This window comes from Phyllobates terribilis, unplaced genomic scaffold (genome assembly GCF_046119375.1).
Source record: "Phyllobates terribilis strain yellow unplaced genomic scaffold, ASM4611937v1 Scaffold_1__5_contigs__length_1240528914, whole genome shotgun sequence".
Classification (NCBI taxonomy): Eukaryota; Metazoa; Chordata; class Amphibia; order Anura; family Dendrobatidae; genus Phyllobates; species Phyllobates terribilis.
Genome location: NW_027362761.1, coordinates 529128429 through 529145584, shown reverse-complemented (window position 1 = coordinate 529145584; position 17156 = coordinate 529128429). Strand labels below are relative to the sequence as shown.

The following is a 17156-nucleotide window of genomic DNA, read 5'->3' as shown; positions in this document are numbered from 1 at the left end:
GTATGTGAGGACTTAGATCTAGCACATATAGTACATTGACGCACCCACTTAATGACTTCCTTCTGCCATCCAGGCCACCAAAAACTGCGACCCACCAGTCTCTTGGTCTCAGAGATTCCGGGATGACCTGCCAACCGAGATTCGTGACACTCAACAAACAAATCTCTCCTAAAGGTCCCAGGCACAAACAACCTCCCATGAGGAGTGTTAGATGGGGCATTCTCCTGTGCTTTAAGAATCTCATCTTCCAAAACGGAGTCCAAAGCAGCTATCACAACACCTTCTTGTAAAATGTTCTCCTCTTTCTCAGCACCGACTATGGGAGAAAAACTGTGAGACAAGGCATCCGCCTTAACATTCTTAGTACCAGGGATGTAAGTAACGGAGAAATTAAACTGCGAGAAAAACAGTGCCCACCTAGCCTGACGGGCATTCAGGCGCTTGGCAGCATCAAGATATATCAGATTTTTATGATCCGTAAGAACCTGAACGGGAAATTCCGCACCTTCCAAGAAGTGGCGCCAGTGTTCAAATGCGAGTTTAATAGCCAATAATTCCCGATTACCAATATCGTAATTCAGTTCAGTCTCTGAAAATTTTTTTGAAAAAAAGGCACAGGGATGTAATCCATCCCCGTTATCCTGAGACAATACTGCGCCAACCCCCACAGAGGAAGCATCAACCTCAACCAAAAACGGCTTAGTCACATCAGGCTGCATAAGGATGGGAGCAGAGGTGAACCTCTCCTTGAGATACACAAAAGCTTCAATGGCCTCAGAAGACCACTGAACCGCATCAGCACCTTTCCTGGTGAGATCGGTCAGAGGTTTGACAATACTAGAAAAATTTTTTATGAATTTTCTGTAATAATTGGCGAAACCCAAAAACCTCTGTATCGATTTCAAACCAATAGGTCTAGGCCATTCCTGTACAGCTTGAACTTTAACCGGGTCCATCTCAAAACCTTCGCTGGAGATAATGTAACCCAAAAAACTAATTCTCTGTACAGCGAACTCACATTTCTCCAGCTTAGCAAAAAGCGAATTGTCCATTAATAACTGTAATACCTCACGTACGCTCCGCCAATGAGACTCCAGATCCGGCGAATAAATCAAAATGTCATCCAAATACACAACCACATTTTTGCCGATCAAAGGTCTAAGGATGTCATTAATAAGATTCTGAAAAAATGCAGGAGCATTAGTAAGACCAAAAGGCATAACCAGATTCTCAAAATGACCCACAGGAGTGTTAAAAGCAGTCTTCCATTCGTCACCCTCCTTCATGCGCAACAGATTGTATGCCCCCTTAAGGTCAATTTTAGAGAACCACTTGGCCCCCATTAACTGGTTAAACAGATCAGGAATCAATGGCAGTGGGTAAGGATTGCGTACAGTAATTTTGTTAATCTCACGAAAATCCAGACAAGGACGTAAACCGCCGTCCTTTTTTTTTTACAAAAAAAAATCCAACCGCCACAGGAGACTTAGAGGGCCTAATGTGACCGGCGGCCAAACTTGTCTGTATGTATTCCTCCAAAGCCTTCCTCTCAGGAATAGTAAGGTTAAATAAACGACTTTTAGGAAGAGTCGCTCCAGGGACAAATTCAATAGAACAATCATAGTCTCTATGGGGAGGCAAAACCTGCGATTCCTTCTCAGAAAAAACTCTCCAAAAATCCTGAATAGGAACAGGCAATTCTCCCCTATCCAAAGCTGCAATACGCCCGTTACAACACTTGTCATAACATTTATGGCTCCAGGATTTAATTTCACTGGTAGACCAATCCAGTACAGGATTGTGAAATTTTAACCAGGGCAATCCCAATATTACTGGAGAAGGCAAGTTATTCAAAACTACCAAATCCAATTTCTCATGGTGAACACCATTAATAGTGAGAGGAAATTCACAGACCTTGAGAGTAATATTCTTCAAAGGGGAACCATCCACAGAAACCACAGCAATGGGGGATGATAAAGGTTCGGGTTTTAAATTGAGTCTTTCCAAGAATCCCCCATCAATAACATTCAGAGTAGACCCACAATCAACAAACACCCGAAATTCCATTAATTTTTCCTGAGCAATCGTGGAAGCAGCTAAAAATACACCCTTGGAATTTAAACAGGCAATACGGGCATGACTGACCATTTTTTTTTCTTTCTTCATACGAAGCTCACAGCCTTTAATCAAATGACCATATTTTCCGCAATAGAAACACAAGCCTTCAGAAAATCGACGGTCTTTTTCTTGAGAGCGAGGTGCCACCGATCCAATCTCCATCGGTTCACCACTGTTAGTACACACATTCTCATAACCAGAAACTGACATAGCAGAGGATTTGCTCTCATTAACCCTTGCACGCAGTCTCCTATCCACCCGTATAGCTAATTGCATAGCCTGTTGCAAATCTTCAGGTGTAGGATAAGCAATTAGCAGGTCTTTAACCCTTTCATTGAGCCCAGCAAGAAATAGACTTTTCAGAGCAGAATCGTTCCACCTTGTTTGAGTAGACCAACGACGGAAATGAGTACAATATTTTTCCACATTACCTGATCCCTGTTTCAAACGTCTCAACTCAGTCTCAGCTGATGCGACACGGTCAGGATCATCATATAATAGTCCCAAAGCAGAAAAAAAACTATCCACTGATCTGAAGCATGTATCACTAGGTTGCAAAGAAAAGGCCCACTCCTGAGGCTCTTTGCGCAAAAGTGACATTATGAACCCTATGCGCTGGGATTCATCCCCAGAGGACTTGGGTCTCAAACGAAAATACAATAAGCAAGCATTTTTAAATGAAAAAAATTCTCGGTGTTCACCAAAAAATAAATCCGGCAAACATACCTTAGGCTCCAAGAAATGTGCTCCAGGACAGTTACTCACGTGCTGACGGAGCTCGGCCACCTCCAGAGAGAGTCCCTGCAGGTGTTTAGCCAAATCCTGAACCGACACCATGATGGAACAGAAAAATCTTTCCTTAGAGAATTTGCAGGCTGGACTTACTGTTATGTTCTGCTACCAGAGCTAAGGAAAGAGAGGAGATCTGTCCCTACGATAGAACTCAGCTGAATCCCTACGATGTAACAGGGAACCTGATCCTGCGATCAGACCTGCTAAAGTCCTAAGCTAGTCTGTACGGAGACCTATAGATGTGGGGAAGGAATCCCTACAAGTACTATGGACTGGGAGGAAAATAGGACACCTCCTAACAGAAATAGTAGCAGACAGACGAACAAACAAAAAATATAGAACATAGAGGTCCGTAGACCAAGCAAACTAACAGAGTTAGATACAGAGCACAGGCTAGCTAGAAAGTAGTTATACAATGAAGTCCAGCAAAGCCAGAAGGGCGGAGCAGGATTAAATAGGCCAACAAGGTCATGTGACCAGCAAAGGAAAAAACCTAAGAGCAAGGTTCTAACATTATTGTTACTTTTTGTTACTTGTTTAAAATGCTTCAGTCCAGGAGTACTGAGTTGTACTAGGGGGAAATGTGGCACCCTGCTCCCACAGGTACCAAAGGACCCAAAAGGGTGCATGGACGGACTTCTCCACAAGAGGCCCTCACTACAAACAAGCACCTCCACCCTTCCACCTCATACCAGCAGAGGGAGCCCGGATAGGGATATATATATGGAGGGTGGAGTTAGGCAGTGAGTAGTTAGTCAGAGTGTGCTGTCACTTAGACCAGTGAAGAAGCAGCACGCCTGCTGCTGTGTGAGGGTCCTGAGTGTGGCCGAGGCAAGAGGAGAGGAGAGAGGAATTGAGGGGGCAGAGGAGCATCACAGGCTCACCTCAAGACACAGTCCGGACACAGGGTCCGCGCCTACAGGGTTCTCTACACCCAGTAGGGACAACCGGCATACCAGGAGGCTTCCAGACCCCTGGTCATCCTGAAGCTACCATCAAATACAGGACTAGGAAGCACGAAGGCCCTGGCGTCCAGGGATAGTGGTTGCCAAAGGAAAGTCCTACTACCAAGCGGTCAGGTGAGGGAGCAATGCAACACAGAAGCCAGGCCAAGTTCCAGGCAGGCCAGAAGCTTAGAGAGAGGGAGACACGGATCAGGAGGCCTTATACCCACTCACTGGGGAGAGTCCTGAAGTGCACCCTTCCTTGCAAGTACCCTGGACCATACCTGTCATTACACCAGTAAAGGTACTGAAGCGAATCCCCTGTGTGCGTGTCAGTCATTCCCCCTGCCCGACCGGGCCATCTCTCACCGGCATTCCCATCTATCAACTCTGCCTCGCAGCAGCGTGGCAAAAGGAGGGGAGGGTCCTCGAAGTTGGTGGACGTGGTTAGTGGCGGATCGGTGTGGGGGGGTACCCACAAGGTTCTGGACCCCCCAAGTGGAATCTTGTAAGTGGAAGCAGTCAGTGGAACCCCTGTGTTTAAGGGGGTGGAAGGGCTCATTGGTGGTGGTCCATGTTAAGAATGCCAGGTTGGTTAACAGCTGCCTCTGAGCTGGAGCTTAACGGCTAGAGGTAAAATATTCAACCTGAGCAGTCGGTTATTTGCATACTGCCTGTCACGGGTTAAGGGCTTCGAGGACCATCCTCCTAGTTTAAATTGTTATACTTGTATTGTTATAATAAAAGCTGCAGTGGCCATTAAAATCCACCCTGGTGTTGAGTGTTAATTAAGAGGAAGAGTATGTTTAGATGGGGGGGTGAAAACGTATTACTCGCCTATACCCTTTGTCATGTAGAAGAGCTGAGACTTGCTGTCTTTTAACTTTTGTTAAGTGACTCGCCCCCTGGGCCTTGGGGTACCCGGAACCGGGCCTTCTGGTGTACGGTGCTGATGGGGGTAGTAGTGGCAACCCGATCCCGTGGCTCACGGTGGTCAGACCAAATTGTGGCAGTCTATTTATCAGTGTTTTGAATGTCCGACTACGCCACCCGTGGATTGCGGTCAGGGATAACCGCCGCTGCGAGGCAGACCGCTGAGGCTGGTGTTGGTGTGCAGCACAGGTGTAGGATAACTCCCCACTGGAAGAGTGTAGCCTCAGGGCAGTGTAATGGGATGCTGGGGGTGATGGTGCAGGCGCAGCAGAAATCACACAAAGTCCAATGATGCAGTCCAGGGTCTTTTACTCACAGTTGTTATCCAAGTCACTTCTGTCAGCAAGGACTGCCCGAGCCGTGCTGCGTCCACCAGGTGAGGAGCTCGGTCAACCCCCAGGCAATTCAGGAGTGTGGCACAGGACCCCCTTCTGTCCTTTCTCTGGCCTCTCGTGCCCCACCAGTGTCCTGACTTCTGTCCGGCTACCGCGGACCGTGTCAGGTAAGCGTTGGCCTTCACTTCCCGCTATCCTATATGGTGCCTTCCTAGCAGGTTTAGCGGGGGATCGCACCAATAAATGGTCACAACCTCCGGTTCTTGGCTGAGGGTAGATTCGCCTCCACCAACTTAGGGATCTGGTACCTTTCCACAGCCTGACCCTTCCACCCGATATAATGGGGTATGCAACGGTTGCTGGCCGTTCTGCACTCTTAGGGTCCCTTCTGCCTTCTTGTTTCTGGAGCCCTTCCACTTTCTGCTCCTACACCACTGGGTTCTCTCCCCCCTCCCCACTCCAGCCAGGGACATGGTCAGTTGTGCCCGCAGCTGGGAGCACTGTCGAGCTGTCCCCCGGAAATGGGGTGAGTGTGTGTGTGTGCATGCAGCTAACTGAGCCCTGGTCCACACTCCATCCCTACCCGGGAGTGGAATATCACACCTCTGGGTGAGGTGCAATACCCCTGTAGCAACTGAACCCTCGGGGCGCTACATAAGCTTGCAGTAAGCACAATGAAAGCCCCGTCACACATCTAAAGTATACAGTAGATGGTTCCCATGCAAATAGCATGTGCAAGTGTTTGGCATACACTAGGCAGGTTTATGCTGGCATAACTTTTTTTACTGCATAAGAAAGCATAGTCCTGCATACTTCTATTACAGAGGGGCACAATGAAAGACGTAGACACAGTATAAACTTTTTTTTTGCAATGGAATACATTTACTAATACTGTATTTGCCTATATATATAGTGGCATACATCAACGGATTTCTTTGGAGGGAATTCACCTAAAAAAAGTGAAATGTGAATTGATCCTTAAAGGGGTTGTCCAGGTTTGTCATGAAAGTCTGTAGTCACTCTTTGGGACTGCAGACTTGTGAATCCTCAAAGCTTGCTGTCAGGATTCTGCGGTGGCAGCGGCAACACCAGGCGATCATGTGACTGCAAGTATGTGATTTGCATACTTCTGGCCACATTCCGATTAGACGTGAGCGGACTCGTTCAATTTAAGTGATGTTAAACGAGGATGCGCATGTCTAGTCAGAATGTGACTGGAAGAATGCATATCACATACTTGCGGTTCAATGATCGTCACCGGCACAGCAGAATCCTGACTGCACGCCATGAGGTTTGCAGTCACATAGAAATTTGTGACAAACCTGGACAATCCCATTTGTCCTTTATAAATGTCAGACCCCCATCAATCTGATATAGTTTAAAGTCGCCTTTAATGTAATACACTGTGTTGCAGTCCATGTTCAGGGAATACAGTGATCTCATTGGCTGGACTCATGCACCTATATACCATACAGATGTATGTATCACCCTTTGACTCCCTTACACCGCATGGTTTACTTTTATTTCAAAGAAAATCCACATAAGCCTTTGGATATTTTAGACATAAGCATCGAGAATATACTTAAAGGGGTGAAAACAAGGTATCACGGTATAGGTGATAACTTGCTGATCAGTGGTGTCTGGCCGATGGGTCTAGCACCGATCAGCAGAATGGGTAACTTTTATCTCAGTAAGGTCAGATTCAGACGACCGTATGTTCTCCTTCTGAGAAAAATGGTCTCATTATGCTAATTACATTGTAATCAGACTCTGATCAGAGTGGGATCCATTTTTCTCATGTGGCGCCCATGAGGGTTCAGTCGCCACAGAGGTACTGCACCTCACCCAGAGGTGTGGTATCTCCTTCTCTCAGGTAAGGAGGGAGTGCTGCCCGGAACCCCAACACCCACATTCAACACTACACTGCTCCAGGCCGGCTGGAAGGGCAAGATGCAATGTGTTTCCTGCTGAGCTCTGTCCCTGGCTGGAGTGGGGGGAACCAAAGGTAGGGGGAACAAGTAGTGGGTGTGGGTGGAGGAAGTAGAGTAGGGGAGCACCATGATAGGAGGTATATAAAGGGAAGCCATCTGAGGGTGGCAGAACAGTTCGTTCAGTGAGTGAGGACAGTCAGTCATGGAGCAGAGTCTCGTCAGGAGCTCTGCTCCACAAGTGGGGCCTAGTGATAGAGGCCCAGGAGGGGAGCAGAGGAGGAAGGCTCCGTTCTATAGAAGGGATCCCAGGGGGTACGGCGAGTGCAGGACGGCACCCGTACGCCCCGAATCTGCCAGGTGTCAGAGGGATCAGGCCGCAAGAATGGGACCGGCCCCTGGACCAGTCATGTTACTCCAGGTTTCGGCTGGAAAAACCGGAGGCTTCTGACTTTTATAGTGCAGTTGCCACAGCCTCATCTTAGTCACCGTGAGGGTCAAGCAGGTCCGGGAACTCCAGGTTGCCCAGAGGGACTTCAGAGCACCCGAGCGGGACTGTGAGTGGGGAAGCGCAGGGCAGGAGAGAGACGACCCAGCGTGAAGTCGATCAAGGAAAGGAACATAAAGCAAGCGGGGTTCCGTCAAGCACTCCTGACACATCAGAGGAAGAGCTGAACCCCCAGTCTGGTGAACGCAGTGCGACGTGGGAGGCTGACACCCATGCAGTGTACCTGTGGAACTTACATAAGAACTGTGAGTAAAAACTCGAATGACTGCACTGCACTGCCTCCGTCAATTATTTCAGCTGCACCATCTCTCCCTCTGCACTACAAGTCCCAGCATCACCACCCACCACCAAACTCCACACTGCCCCGGGGGCCCGCTCCACCTGTGGGGAGCAGAAACACCTCAGCTGCCATCCCATCACTCCCCCCTGGAGGTCTGCAGCAGCGCTGGTAAACCTTACCAGGTACCACAGGTGGCGTCACAAATTATTTATTTTCTTTTTATTTTTATCCAAGTTTCAATCCCCTTTTTTGGTTGACTGCCCTGGACCACGGACCGGGCCAGCCACTGTGACATATCCCCCCCCCCAGCATTCATAGGCCCGGACGCGGAGTACCCCATTGCCCTGGGGGCGCGTCACTCAGATGTAGAGAATTAAAAAAAAAATTTCTTCATCTTTTCCATTCAGTCTACCCGTGAAAATCGGACTGCACTCGGATGTCATCCAAGTGTGGTCCAATGTTTTCCATGGACCCATAGACATGAATAGGCGAGTGCCATCCGACTTTGGACATCGGACATGTGCATGGCCTCACTGAATGACATTGGTCCGAGTTCTAGCGATGCTTTGAAGGATCGCACTTGGGCCAAAACTACGGTCATCTGCACGAGTCCAAAGCCGTACACATGCTCGACCTGCGCTCCATTTATTCCCTATGAGCACTGCACTTGGATTTTTCCAGCAGCCCCAAAAGAAATGAATGAAGCGACAGACCTGCTGCGCCATTTCGTTATGGGGATAAAAGTACACCACTGGGGAAGAAAATTCATCCACTGATCAGCAAGTTATCAGCTATCCTGTTAAAAGGCGATAACCTTTTTTAACTGGACAATACCTTTGAACAGGAGTGTATGTAAAATATAACCCAGGCATTTTTATAGATAAACTTACAATTAATCTGAACTCTAAATAGTTAAATAAGAAATTCACCTCTGCAAAGTCACAAATATGTGCAATAAGCGAAGTGTTACATGTCCTTCGACGAAAAAAGTGATCGTCTCCTACCTGTCAGTAGACAGAAGTGCACAGCTGGACTGCAGCACATGGCAGCGCTCTCGGGTCCCGCAGCTGATGTTCCTGTAGGCAGCGATACTCCCAGAGAATGTGGATGTACGAGTCGCTCCTGAGAAACTTCCTAAAACAATATTTCAGTGATCCCCAATAGAGCAGCAACATGGATCATACAGAGGCATCTGCAGAAGTTCCCAAAAACATTGCATTTCCCACCAGGCACCAATGTTTCAGCTCAGTGGGACTGGTCACTGGGACAAAAAAATCTGTCGCGCTTCCAAAGAAACATCAAAATGACGATTTTTAATTTCTTTTAGTATGCTATTTCCCGGTCTTACAAAAATAGAAAAAAAAAAGTAAAAGAGGAAACGTTCTTCTGGTACACAAGACAGGACCTACAAGTGCAGACTGTCAGAGCAGATGAAACAATCCATGGTCCTCGCTGCACAACCCAGAAGACGTTTCCTGTTTGCAATTGGGGGAGTAGTCCATGTTCTTGCTATCAGCCCCTGTTCTGGCAAGCAAAAAAAAAAATATAATGCTGTAAAGTTTATTAACCCTTATGAATTAACAAGTGGTCACATCACATGACCTCATACTAAGATGTACAAATATAGTCAGATCCCGCTGACAGCGCTGTTTACAATAAGTCTGTGCGAAGGATAAACTCCCCGGGACATCTGCACTTTATGTTATACATGATACCACTACATTGAGCATGCACGAAGAGCGCAGGAGCTGGCACGCTACATAGCTAGCCGTCAGTTTGGATGATTATAAATATATTTCTAGGATACGGTACTTCTGCTTTATGATCTGTTGATACTAATTAAGTGCGTACACGCTCTCCAGTGGTCCGCAAAAATGTAGACCCGTGTCATAATTCCTAGTTGATAGATGTGCAATGATAGATAATGAATAATGATGAGCGAGTATGTTCTGTTAACCCTTTCGGCGAGCATGCTCAGGTGCTCGCCGAGTATCTTAAACGTGCTCGGGTGTTATGTTTGAGTCACTCCGTGTGCATGATTTGCGACTGTTTGACAGCTTTAATACATGTGAGGAATGCCGAAGAAGCAGACATTCCTCACATTCCCAACAGTAGACATAAAAATAAGTAACGTTGTGAAATATCTTATTGGGTAAATCTGCTACTTTCTCCGTCTGGACTGATCTTTCATTTTCAAAATTCTCATTTGACGGGTAAAATTTGTCTTCAGTGAACACAGACATTTCCATGACTGAAATAGGAGATGACAGTTGGTGCTCATTCAGTTCTATGGAGATGGAAGGGGGAGGAGCTAGAAGGCAGTCACAGAAAAGTTCACCTGAAAGTTATACTTTAAGTACGGAAGGTTTTGAATTCATTATGAAATGAAAAATCCTGCTCTGCTGAAATTAAAAGGGTTTACTCTCCTGCTAATCAGTTCCATCTACACCTGGTGGCAGACTGAAGCCATAACCTGTGACCTAGGGGTGGGACTCAGCAATATTTTATCCTATTACAGATGGGACATGGGCAGAGGCATCAGCTGCAGACAGCTGTCCTACTGCCAATGGCGTAACTAGAGTCCGATGGGCCCCAGTGCAAGATTTGGACCGGAGTATCCCCCATCCTGGTAAATATACACTGTGTTCCAAATTATTATGCAAATAATATTTTCTCAGATTTTCCCAAATTACCTATATGAATTGCAGTCATTGTAATTTTCCAGTCAAATAACTATTAGAGTACAATTGAAAGGTTTTTGTACAAACTGCCTATGATAACAGCATATTTTTAAAAAAATAAAAAACTCAAACTGTACTCAAAATGCATGTTCCAAATTATTATGCACAGCAGAGTTTTCAACCTTTTCATTTTAATAAAGAACAAAAAAATGGTAATTTTTGAAATTATAAGCATTAGCAGGTTATTACAAACTGAAATCAAACAGTTTTCAACTCAAAACTTTATTCTAGGTGATGTTACATTTGCACATAGGACCCCTTGTTTGAAAGGAGCTTCTGAACTCTCTCGTCCATTGAATTTGTCAGGTTTTGGATGGTTTCTGCTTTAATTGTTTTGCATGAGGACAGAATACCCTAACACATCTGCATCTCTGGCTGCTATGGGCATAAAAGGGGACAAACTTATGGTGTGGCACCCATGCTCCCCTGACCTCATCCCCATTGAGAACCTCTGGAGCATCATCAAAAGGAGTGTCTATGATGGCGGGAGGCAGTTCACATCTAAGCAACAGCTCTGGGAGGGTATTCTGTCCTCATGCAAAACAATTGAAACAGAAACCATCCAAAACCTGACAAATTCAATGGACGAGAGAGTTCAGAAGCTCCTTTCGAACAAGGGGTCCTATGTGCAAATGTAACATCACCTAGAATAAAGTTTTGAGTTGAAAACTGTTTGATTTCAGTTTGTAATAACCTGCTAATGCTTATAATTTCAAAAATGACCATTTTTTTGTTCTTTATTAAAATGAAAAGGTTGAAAACTCTGCTGTGCATAATAATTTGGAACATGCATTTTGAGTGCAGTTTGAGTTTTTTATTTTTTTAAAAATATACTGTTATCATAGGCAGTTTGTACAAAAACCTTTCAATTGTACTCTAATAGTTATTTGACTGGAAAATTACAATGACTGCAATTCATATAGGTAATTTGGGAAAATCTGAGAAAATATTATTTGCATAATAATTTTGAACACAGTGTATATATGCCCTCTATCCTGGTATATGTTCCCCTTCCTGGCGCCATCCTAGTATATACTGTATATCCCTCATCCTGATATATATGTCCCTTATCCTGGGCCCCATCCTGGTATGTATATTCCCCATCATGGTATATATGTCCCCCATTCTGATGCTGTTCTTTAATGCATAGAAAAAAATAAGGCATTTTACTCACTTTCTCTCCAATCCCCTCTTCTGAAGCCGGCAGATGACTTTAGCGTGGAAGCGACGGGAGGGCATGATGTCACTGTCATGCGCCCCCAGTCTCATGCATGCCAACATCAGCTGCTGGTCTCTAATTGGCCGGCAGCATGTATCGCTGCGCACGGATCTGACGGTTCTCTGCACCACAATACACTTCAGCTGAATGTGCATGCAAGGACGCACATCAAGTTGAAGTTAGCGCTGACATCTGCGGACCGTTCACTTGTATGGGCCTTGTCACTGTCGCGACCTTTGCAACCCCAGTTATTACGCCCCTGCTTACCACTACACAGGACAATGAAAAGGAAAAGGCGGATATGGTTCATCCTGTTAGACCAATAATATTTCTTTATATTTTTTTCAGTTTGAACTACGATAAAATAGGATAAAAATAGGAGGAAGTGCTAGGATATTTTTTTTTTACCGTTTTGCACTTTCTTACTTTAGGTTCTGGTCTATCTAGCTGATATTTATTGTTCTTGGATAAGACCTGTGATTTTCTTGTGCTGTCCAGTTTCATTAGCGTATGTGCCCACGGTCAGGAGCCGCCTGCGGCCCGACACTGCGAAATGGCCGCGTGGCTTCTGCCCTCATTATGTAAATGAGCAGTGTGATTTTTTTTTTCACATGCGGACTTTCCTCATAGATGTTAAGTCTATGGGGAAAGTCCATGTGGACCCGCAAGGAAAATTGACATGCTGCGGGTAGTGATGAGCGAGTATGTTTTGTTAACCCTTTCGGCGAGTATGCTCGGGCGCGCACCGAGTAGTTACAGCTGCTAGGTGTTATGTTTGAATCACTTCCTTTGTGTGCATGATTTGCGACTATTTGACAGCTTTAATACATGTGAGGAATGTGTAAGAAATAGACATTCCTCACATGTATTAAAGCTGTCAAAAAGTCGCAAATCATGCACGCGGGAGTGATTCAAACACAGCTGTAACTACTCGGTGCTCGCCCGAGCATACTCGGCGAAAGGGTTCACAAAACATACTCGCTCATCACTAGCTGCGGGTCTAAAAGACGCGCCACATGTCAGTTTCCGCCGGTGATCCGCAGGTGCACAGAGACGCATAGTGGACATGGGATTTATAGAAATACCATCCACTACGCTGTAACATCTGGACGCTGCGCAGCGTCAAACCCGCAGCGGCTCCTGCCCATGGCCACGTACCCTAACTGTTTCTATGTGGATTCCCTGATGAGGCTTCAAACGCAAGAATATAAAAATAAATATAGAGTTGGATATAGCATGTTTCTTGTTGTTTCTTGTTCTTTTCTGTTCTACGATTGATTCAGTAGGAGGTATATCAGAAATCAGTACACTTTTTTTGCATTATCGGTTTATCTGGGTAAGCCCTCTTCTAAAATTCCTTTAGATAATTCTGAGTTCTCAGAAGGAAAGCGTCTCATCTACTAACCAGAAAAGAGCGTCACCCAATCAGTAGGACGCGGCTCATCTGTGTGCTACATCGACAGCCCATTAAGGCATTTTTGTCGCTTTTTTTTCTGCATGTTTCTTTCGTATATAAAAATGCAGCTTTTAACAGTAGCAGCACATTGAATACGATTTATTAATACTTTATTATTTTATCTCACACACCTATTGCATTTTTTTTCTTTGCATTTTTTGACTTGCGGTGGCACAGTATGTCAATTCTTTCAGGGCTTTTGTAGCATTTTTACATAATTAGATTAATGATGAATAAAATAAAATGATGTATAAAAAAAGCATAAAAAATGATGTGTACTGTATGCAGCGTTTTTCTTGTCAACACTGTTTTTTCATGAGGAAAAAAAAGCAGCCCAAACTCTGAGCATTCTCCATTATCCTGCCAATCAGTGGTGTGGGTGCGGTTATATAGGGCTCAACATTCAGAGCTCTGCTAGATCTAAAGCAGAAGAAACAGGGATTTTATCAAAATTACAGCAAGCAGCCCAGTAAATGACACATCACTGGAATCAGGATCTCTGCCCCGTACATCATGCTCTTCTCAAATGGGGTAGCAAGAACCTGGTGACAAAATCTCTTAACTTCTGGGCTATAGCATTCCTAGTAGTGAGATACCCTGTGATTTGCTTATTGTCAGGCTACCCATTCAACAAATAGGGGATTTTCCAAGCAGAAAAGCCCTTTAAATTGGAAATTGGAATTTTTATGGCATTCTTGACTTGTGTGTTTTAATTATACGACACATTTTTCAGCGCTGGGAGCCTGACTGCCAAAACCACTAATTCTCTGAATGAAAGATCCCATTATTATTTTGCCCTGTGACTTAGGTGCCCTGTGTTCAGGCAACTGCACACTAAACACCGTATAAAAGTCCATTTAGACAATATCTGCTCATAAGCGAGTCCCAATCTACTGTATACAGGTGACTGCTGAGAGCTATGAATACTAAACTGAAAATGTTCCCATGAATAAATACCAAACACAGATAAATGTAAGAAGACTCTCTTTTCTTTAAAGGAAGCCTGTCACCAGAAAAAATGCTGTTAACTTGCAGATATGAGGTTAATTTGCAGGTTAACAGCATTATTATGCTGCCCGGCGCCTGCACACAGCCGAATGCAGCAGGGAGAAAATTAACTTTATTTTTCCCGCCAACATTTGGATTCAGTAAAGGGGGTGGGGGTAGCACCAGTTCAGTCATCGCTCTGAGAATACAGAGTGGCTGCTGTAACTGTGCCCCCGGCCCTGACTGAGAGCTGAGCCCCAATGCAGAAGGAGCGTCAGTCAGTGCTGGAGACGCGGTTACAGGGGACGCTCTGTATTCTCAGAGCAGTGACTGAACCCGCGGCGCCCGCGCCTCCATGACTGAATCTGAATGCTGCTGCCGAGAATAACGCTAATTTTCTCCCCGATGCATTCAGCTGCGTGCAGGTGCCGGGCAGCATTATAACACTGTTAACCTGCATATTAACCTCATATCTGCAGTTTAATAATGTTATTTCTACTGACAGGTTCCCTTTAATGGATGGAGGTCGGTCACAGCATAAAATGATGAATATCAACGATAAATCACCTTTGGCCTAATATAAAATTGGTACAAAGTGTTATGCAAACAGCCAGACTCTTACATATGAAAAAAACATCAAAGTTGTAAATTGACCGCTGCTTTGAGTTAATAAAACATCGATCATAATGAATGATGACATAACAGATGACAAGAGGGAGGAACAAAAGTCTCCGGGTCTCACACAGTGAGGAGCGGGCGGAGGAGGCAAAGATCAGCCTTATAGGGAGATAAGATGAGAGGAGAGCAGGAACTATTGGCCAGAAAGAAGGAAAGGAGGAGACAATGACATGGAAACATGAACTTTAACGCCTTATATCGGGACACATTAGTCCGAGTCATCCAGCTAATGAGCGGAATGCCCTACATTATCAGTGCACTTGTACAGACCTGTTCACTTCACATGGGCCAATAAAAATTATTTGAGGTCAGAATGGTCATTAATACTATTTTTCTAGAGCAGGCATTTCGTTGGTAACATGTCTGTTTACTTTAAAAGCTGCCGGGGACTGAGCTCCATGGTAGACCAGTCAGAAAGGCGAATCCCTGGTGGCTTCTAGCTGCTCGCTGCCAGGGACTGACAGGTCTCTCCTTCTACACACATGTAGGGAGAGACCTATCACTCTAGGGGAGGAGACAGGAGAAGCTATCAGGGACCCATCATTCCAACTAATCTCCTGTGGGGTTTCTAAAGTATTTTCTCTGAAATGCGCAGTGTTTTTGCCTGGTCTGGTGAGTTATTAAAAGTAAATGTTTTATGAGGAAATTACATATTGTTTTAATCAGGTTTTTATGTTAAATGTACTTTCACACTAGCCACTGGGCCTAATACTAGACTCATATTTCCTGTTCTGCACAGATGACTTCTCAGCAGTCTCATTATTATCATCACAGACCAAATTACAATGTAAGATAACACCCCCATACACAGCAGATAGCACAGGGGCACCAATAACAGTACCTTAAATTACAGCTCAGTCCTTCCCACTTCTTGCACAATGACCTGGAAAGTCCTGTGGCACCCTGCTGTTCACAGGTACCACAGGACCCAAAAGGGTGCATGGATGGACTTCTCCACAAGAGGCTCTCATTACAAACAAACACCTCCACCCTTCCACCTCATACAACCAGAGGGAGCCCGGATAGGGATATATATATGGAGGGTGGAGTTAGGCAGTCAGTTTAGTCAGAGAGTGTGCTGCCACTGAGAGCAGTGAAGACGCAGCACGTCTGCTGCTGTATTGAGGGCCCCGAGTGTGGCCGGAGGCAAGGAGGAGAGAGGAGTTGAGGGGGCAGAGGAGCATCATAGGCTCACCCCAAGACAAAAACCAGACACCGGGTCCGCGCCTACTTTATACCCTGTAGGGATCACCGGCATACCAGAAGTCCCTGGTCGACCTGAAGCTAAACCCTTGACAGGACTAGGAACCACGAAGTCCCCGGCGTCCAGGGATAGTTGTTGCCAGAAAAAGGTCCCACTAGCAAGCGACAAGTGAAGGAACAGCACAACACAGAAGCTAGGCCCAGTTGCAGGCTGGCCAGGAGCTTAGAGAGAGGGAGACAAGGACCAGGAGGCCTTATACCCGCTCACTGGGGAGAAGTCCTGAAGTGCACCCTTCCTACCGAGTACCCTGGACCGTACCTGATATCCGCACCAGTAAAGGTACTGAAGTGAATCCCCTGTCTCTGTCAGTCAGTTACTCCTGCTGCGCCATCTCTCCTGCACTGCAAGCCCCAGCATCACCACCATCTGCACCTACACGGCCCCGGGGGCCCGCTCTGCCTGTGGGGAGCAGAAACATCCCAGCTGCCATCCCATCACCCCCCGGAGGTCTGCAGCAGCGCCGGTAACCATTAGCGGAAACCACAGGTGGCGTCACGAGACAAACTTTACATTAAAACCCCTTTTTTTAAAGAGAGACCCAGAGTACGGGCCCGGGAGCCGACTGCCGTGACCTCCTAAACAATATAAAAGGCCCGGGTACCGAGTCCCCTCTATTCCCCCTGGGTGACACAGTCCTACTACAGAAGTCAATGAGTCAGAGCCAGACTATTGCTGTCCATGTGGCTGCTGAAAAGTGATTTGTGCACATCAGGAAATATGAGCCTAATTTTAAATTTAGTGGCCGGTGTGCAGTAAAAAATTCTGAGAAAAAAACAAAAACATAAGAAAATAAAGAAAAATAAATGTAACATAAAAGCCTGATTTAAACAATAGCTCAATATGCATTCCCTTTAAGTGCGTCTGGTCTGGGTCTGTATTTGTTTTGGAGTCTAGTCTGGGACCTGATTATGTTTAGGAGTCTGGCCTGGGGTCCATTACAATGTTAGGGGGATTGGTTTGGGGTTCATGTTTA

The 17156-nt window shown here is 45.6% G+C and overlaps 1 protein-coding gene across 1 annotated transcript in view; it reads right to left on the bottom strand.

Moving 5' to 3' along the window:
• The window catches only part of ITGA1 (integrin subunit alpha 1), a 254281-nt gene extending 244895 nt beyond the window's left edge, over positions 1-9386 (bottom strand). Inside the window, exon 1 of the mRNA XM_073680314.1 lies at positions 8843-9386. Within this exon, the coding sequence (XP_073536415.1) occupies positions 8843-8882 (40 nt within the window). The 5' untranslated portion in view covers positions 8883-9386. The remainder of the gene's footprint in view (positions 1-8842) is intronic.
• Between the last annotated feature and the right edge of the window lie 7770 nt (positions 9387-17156).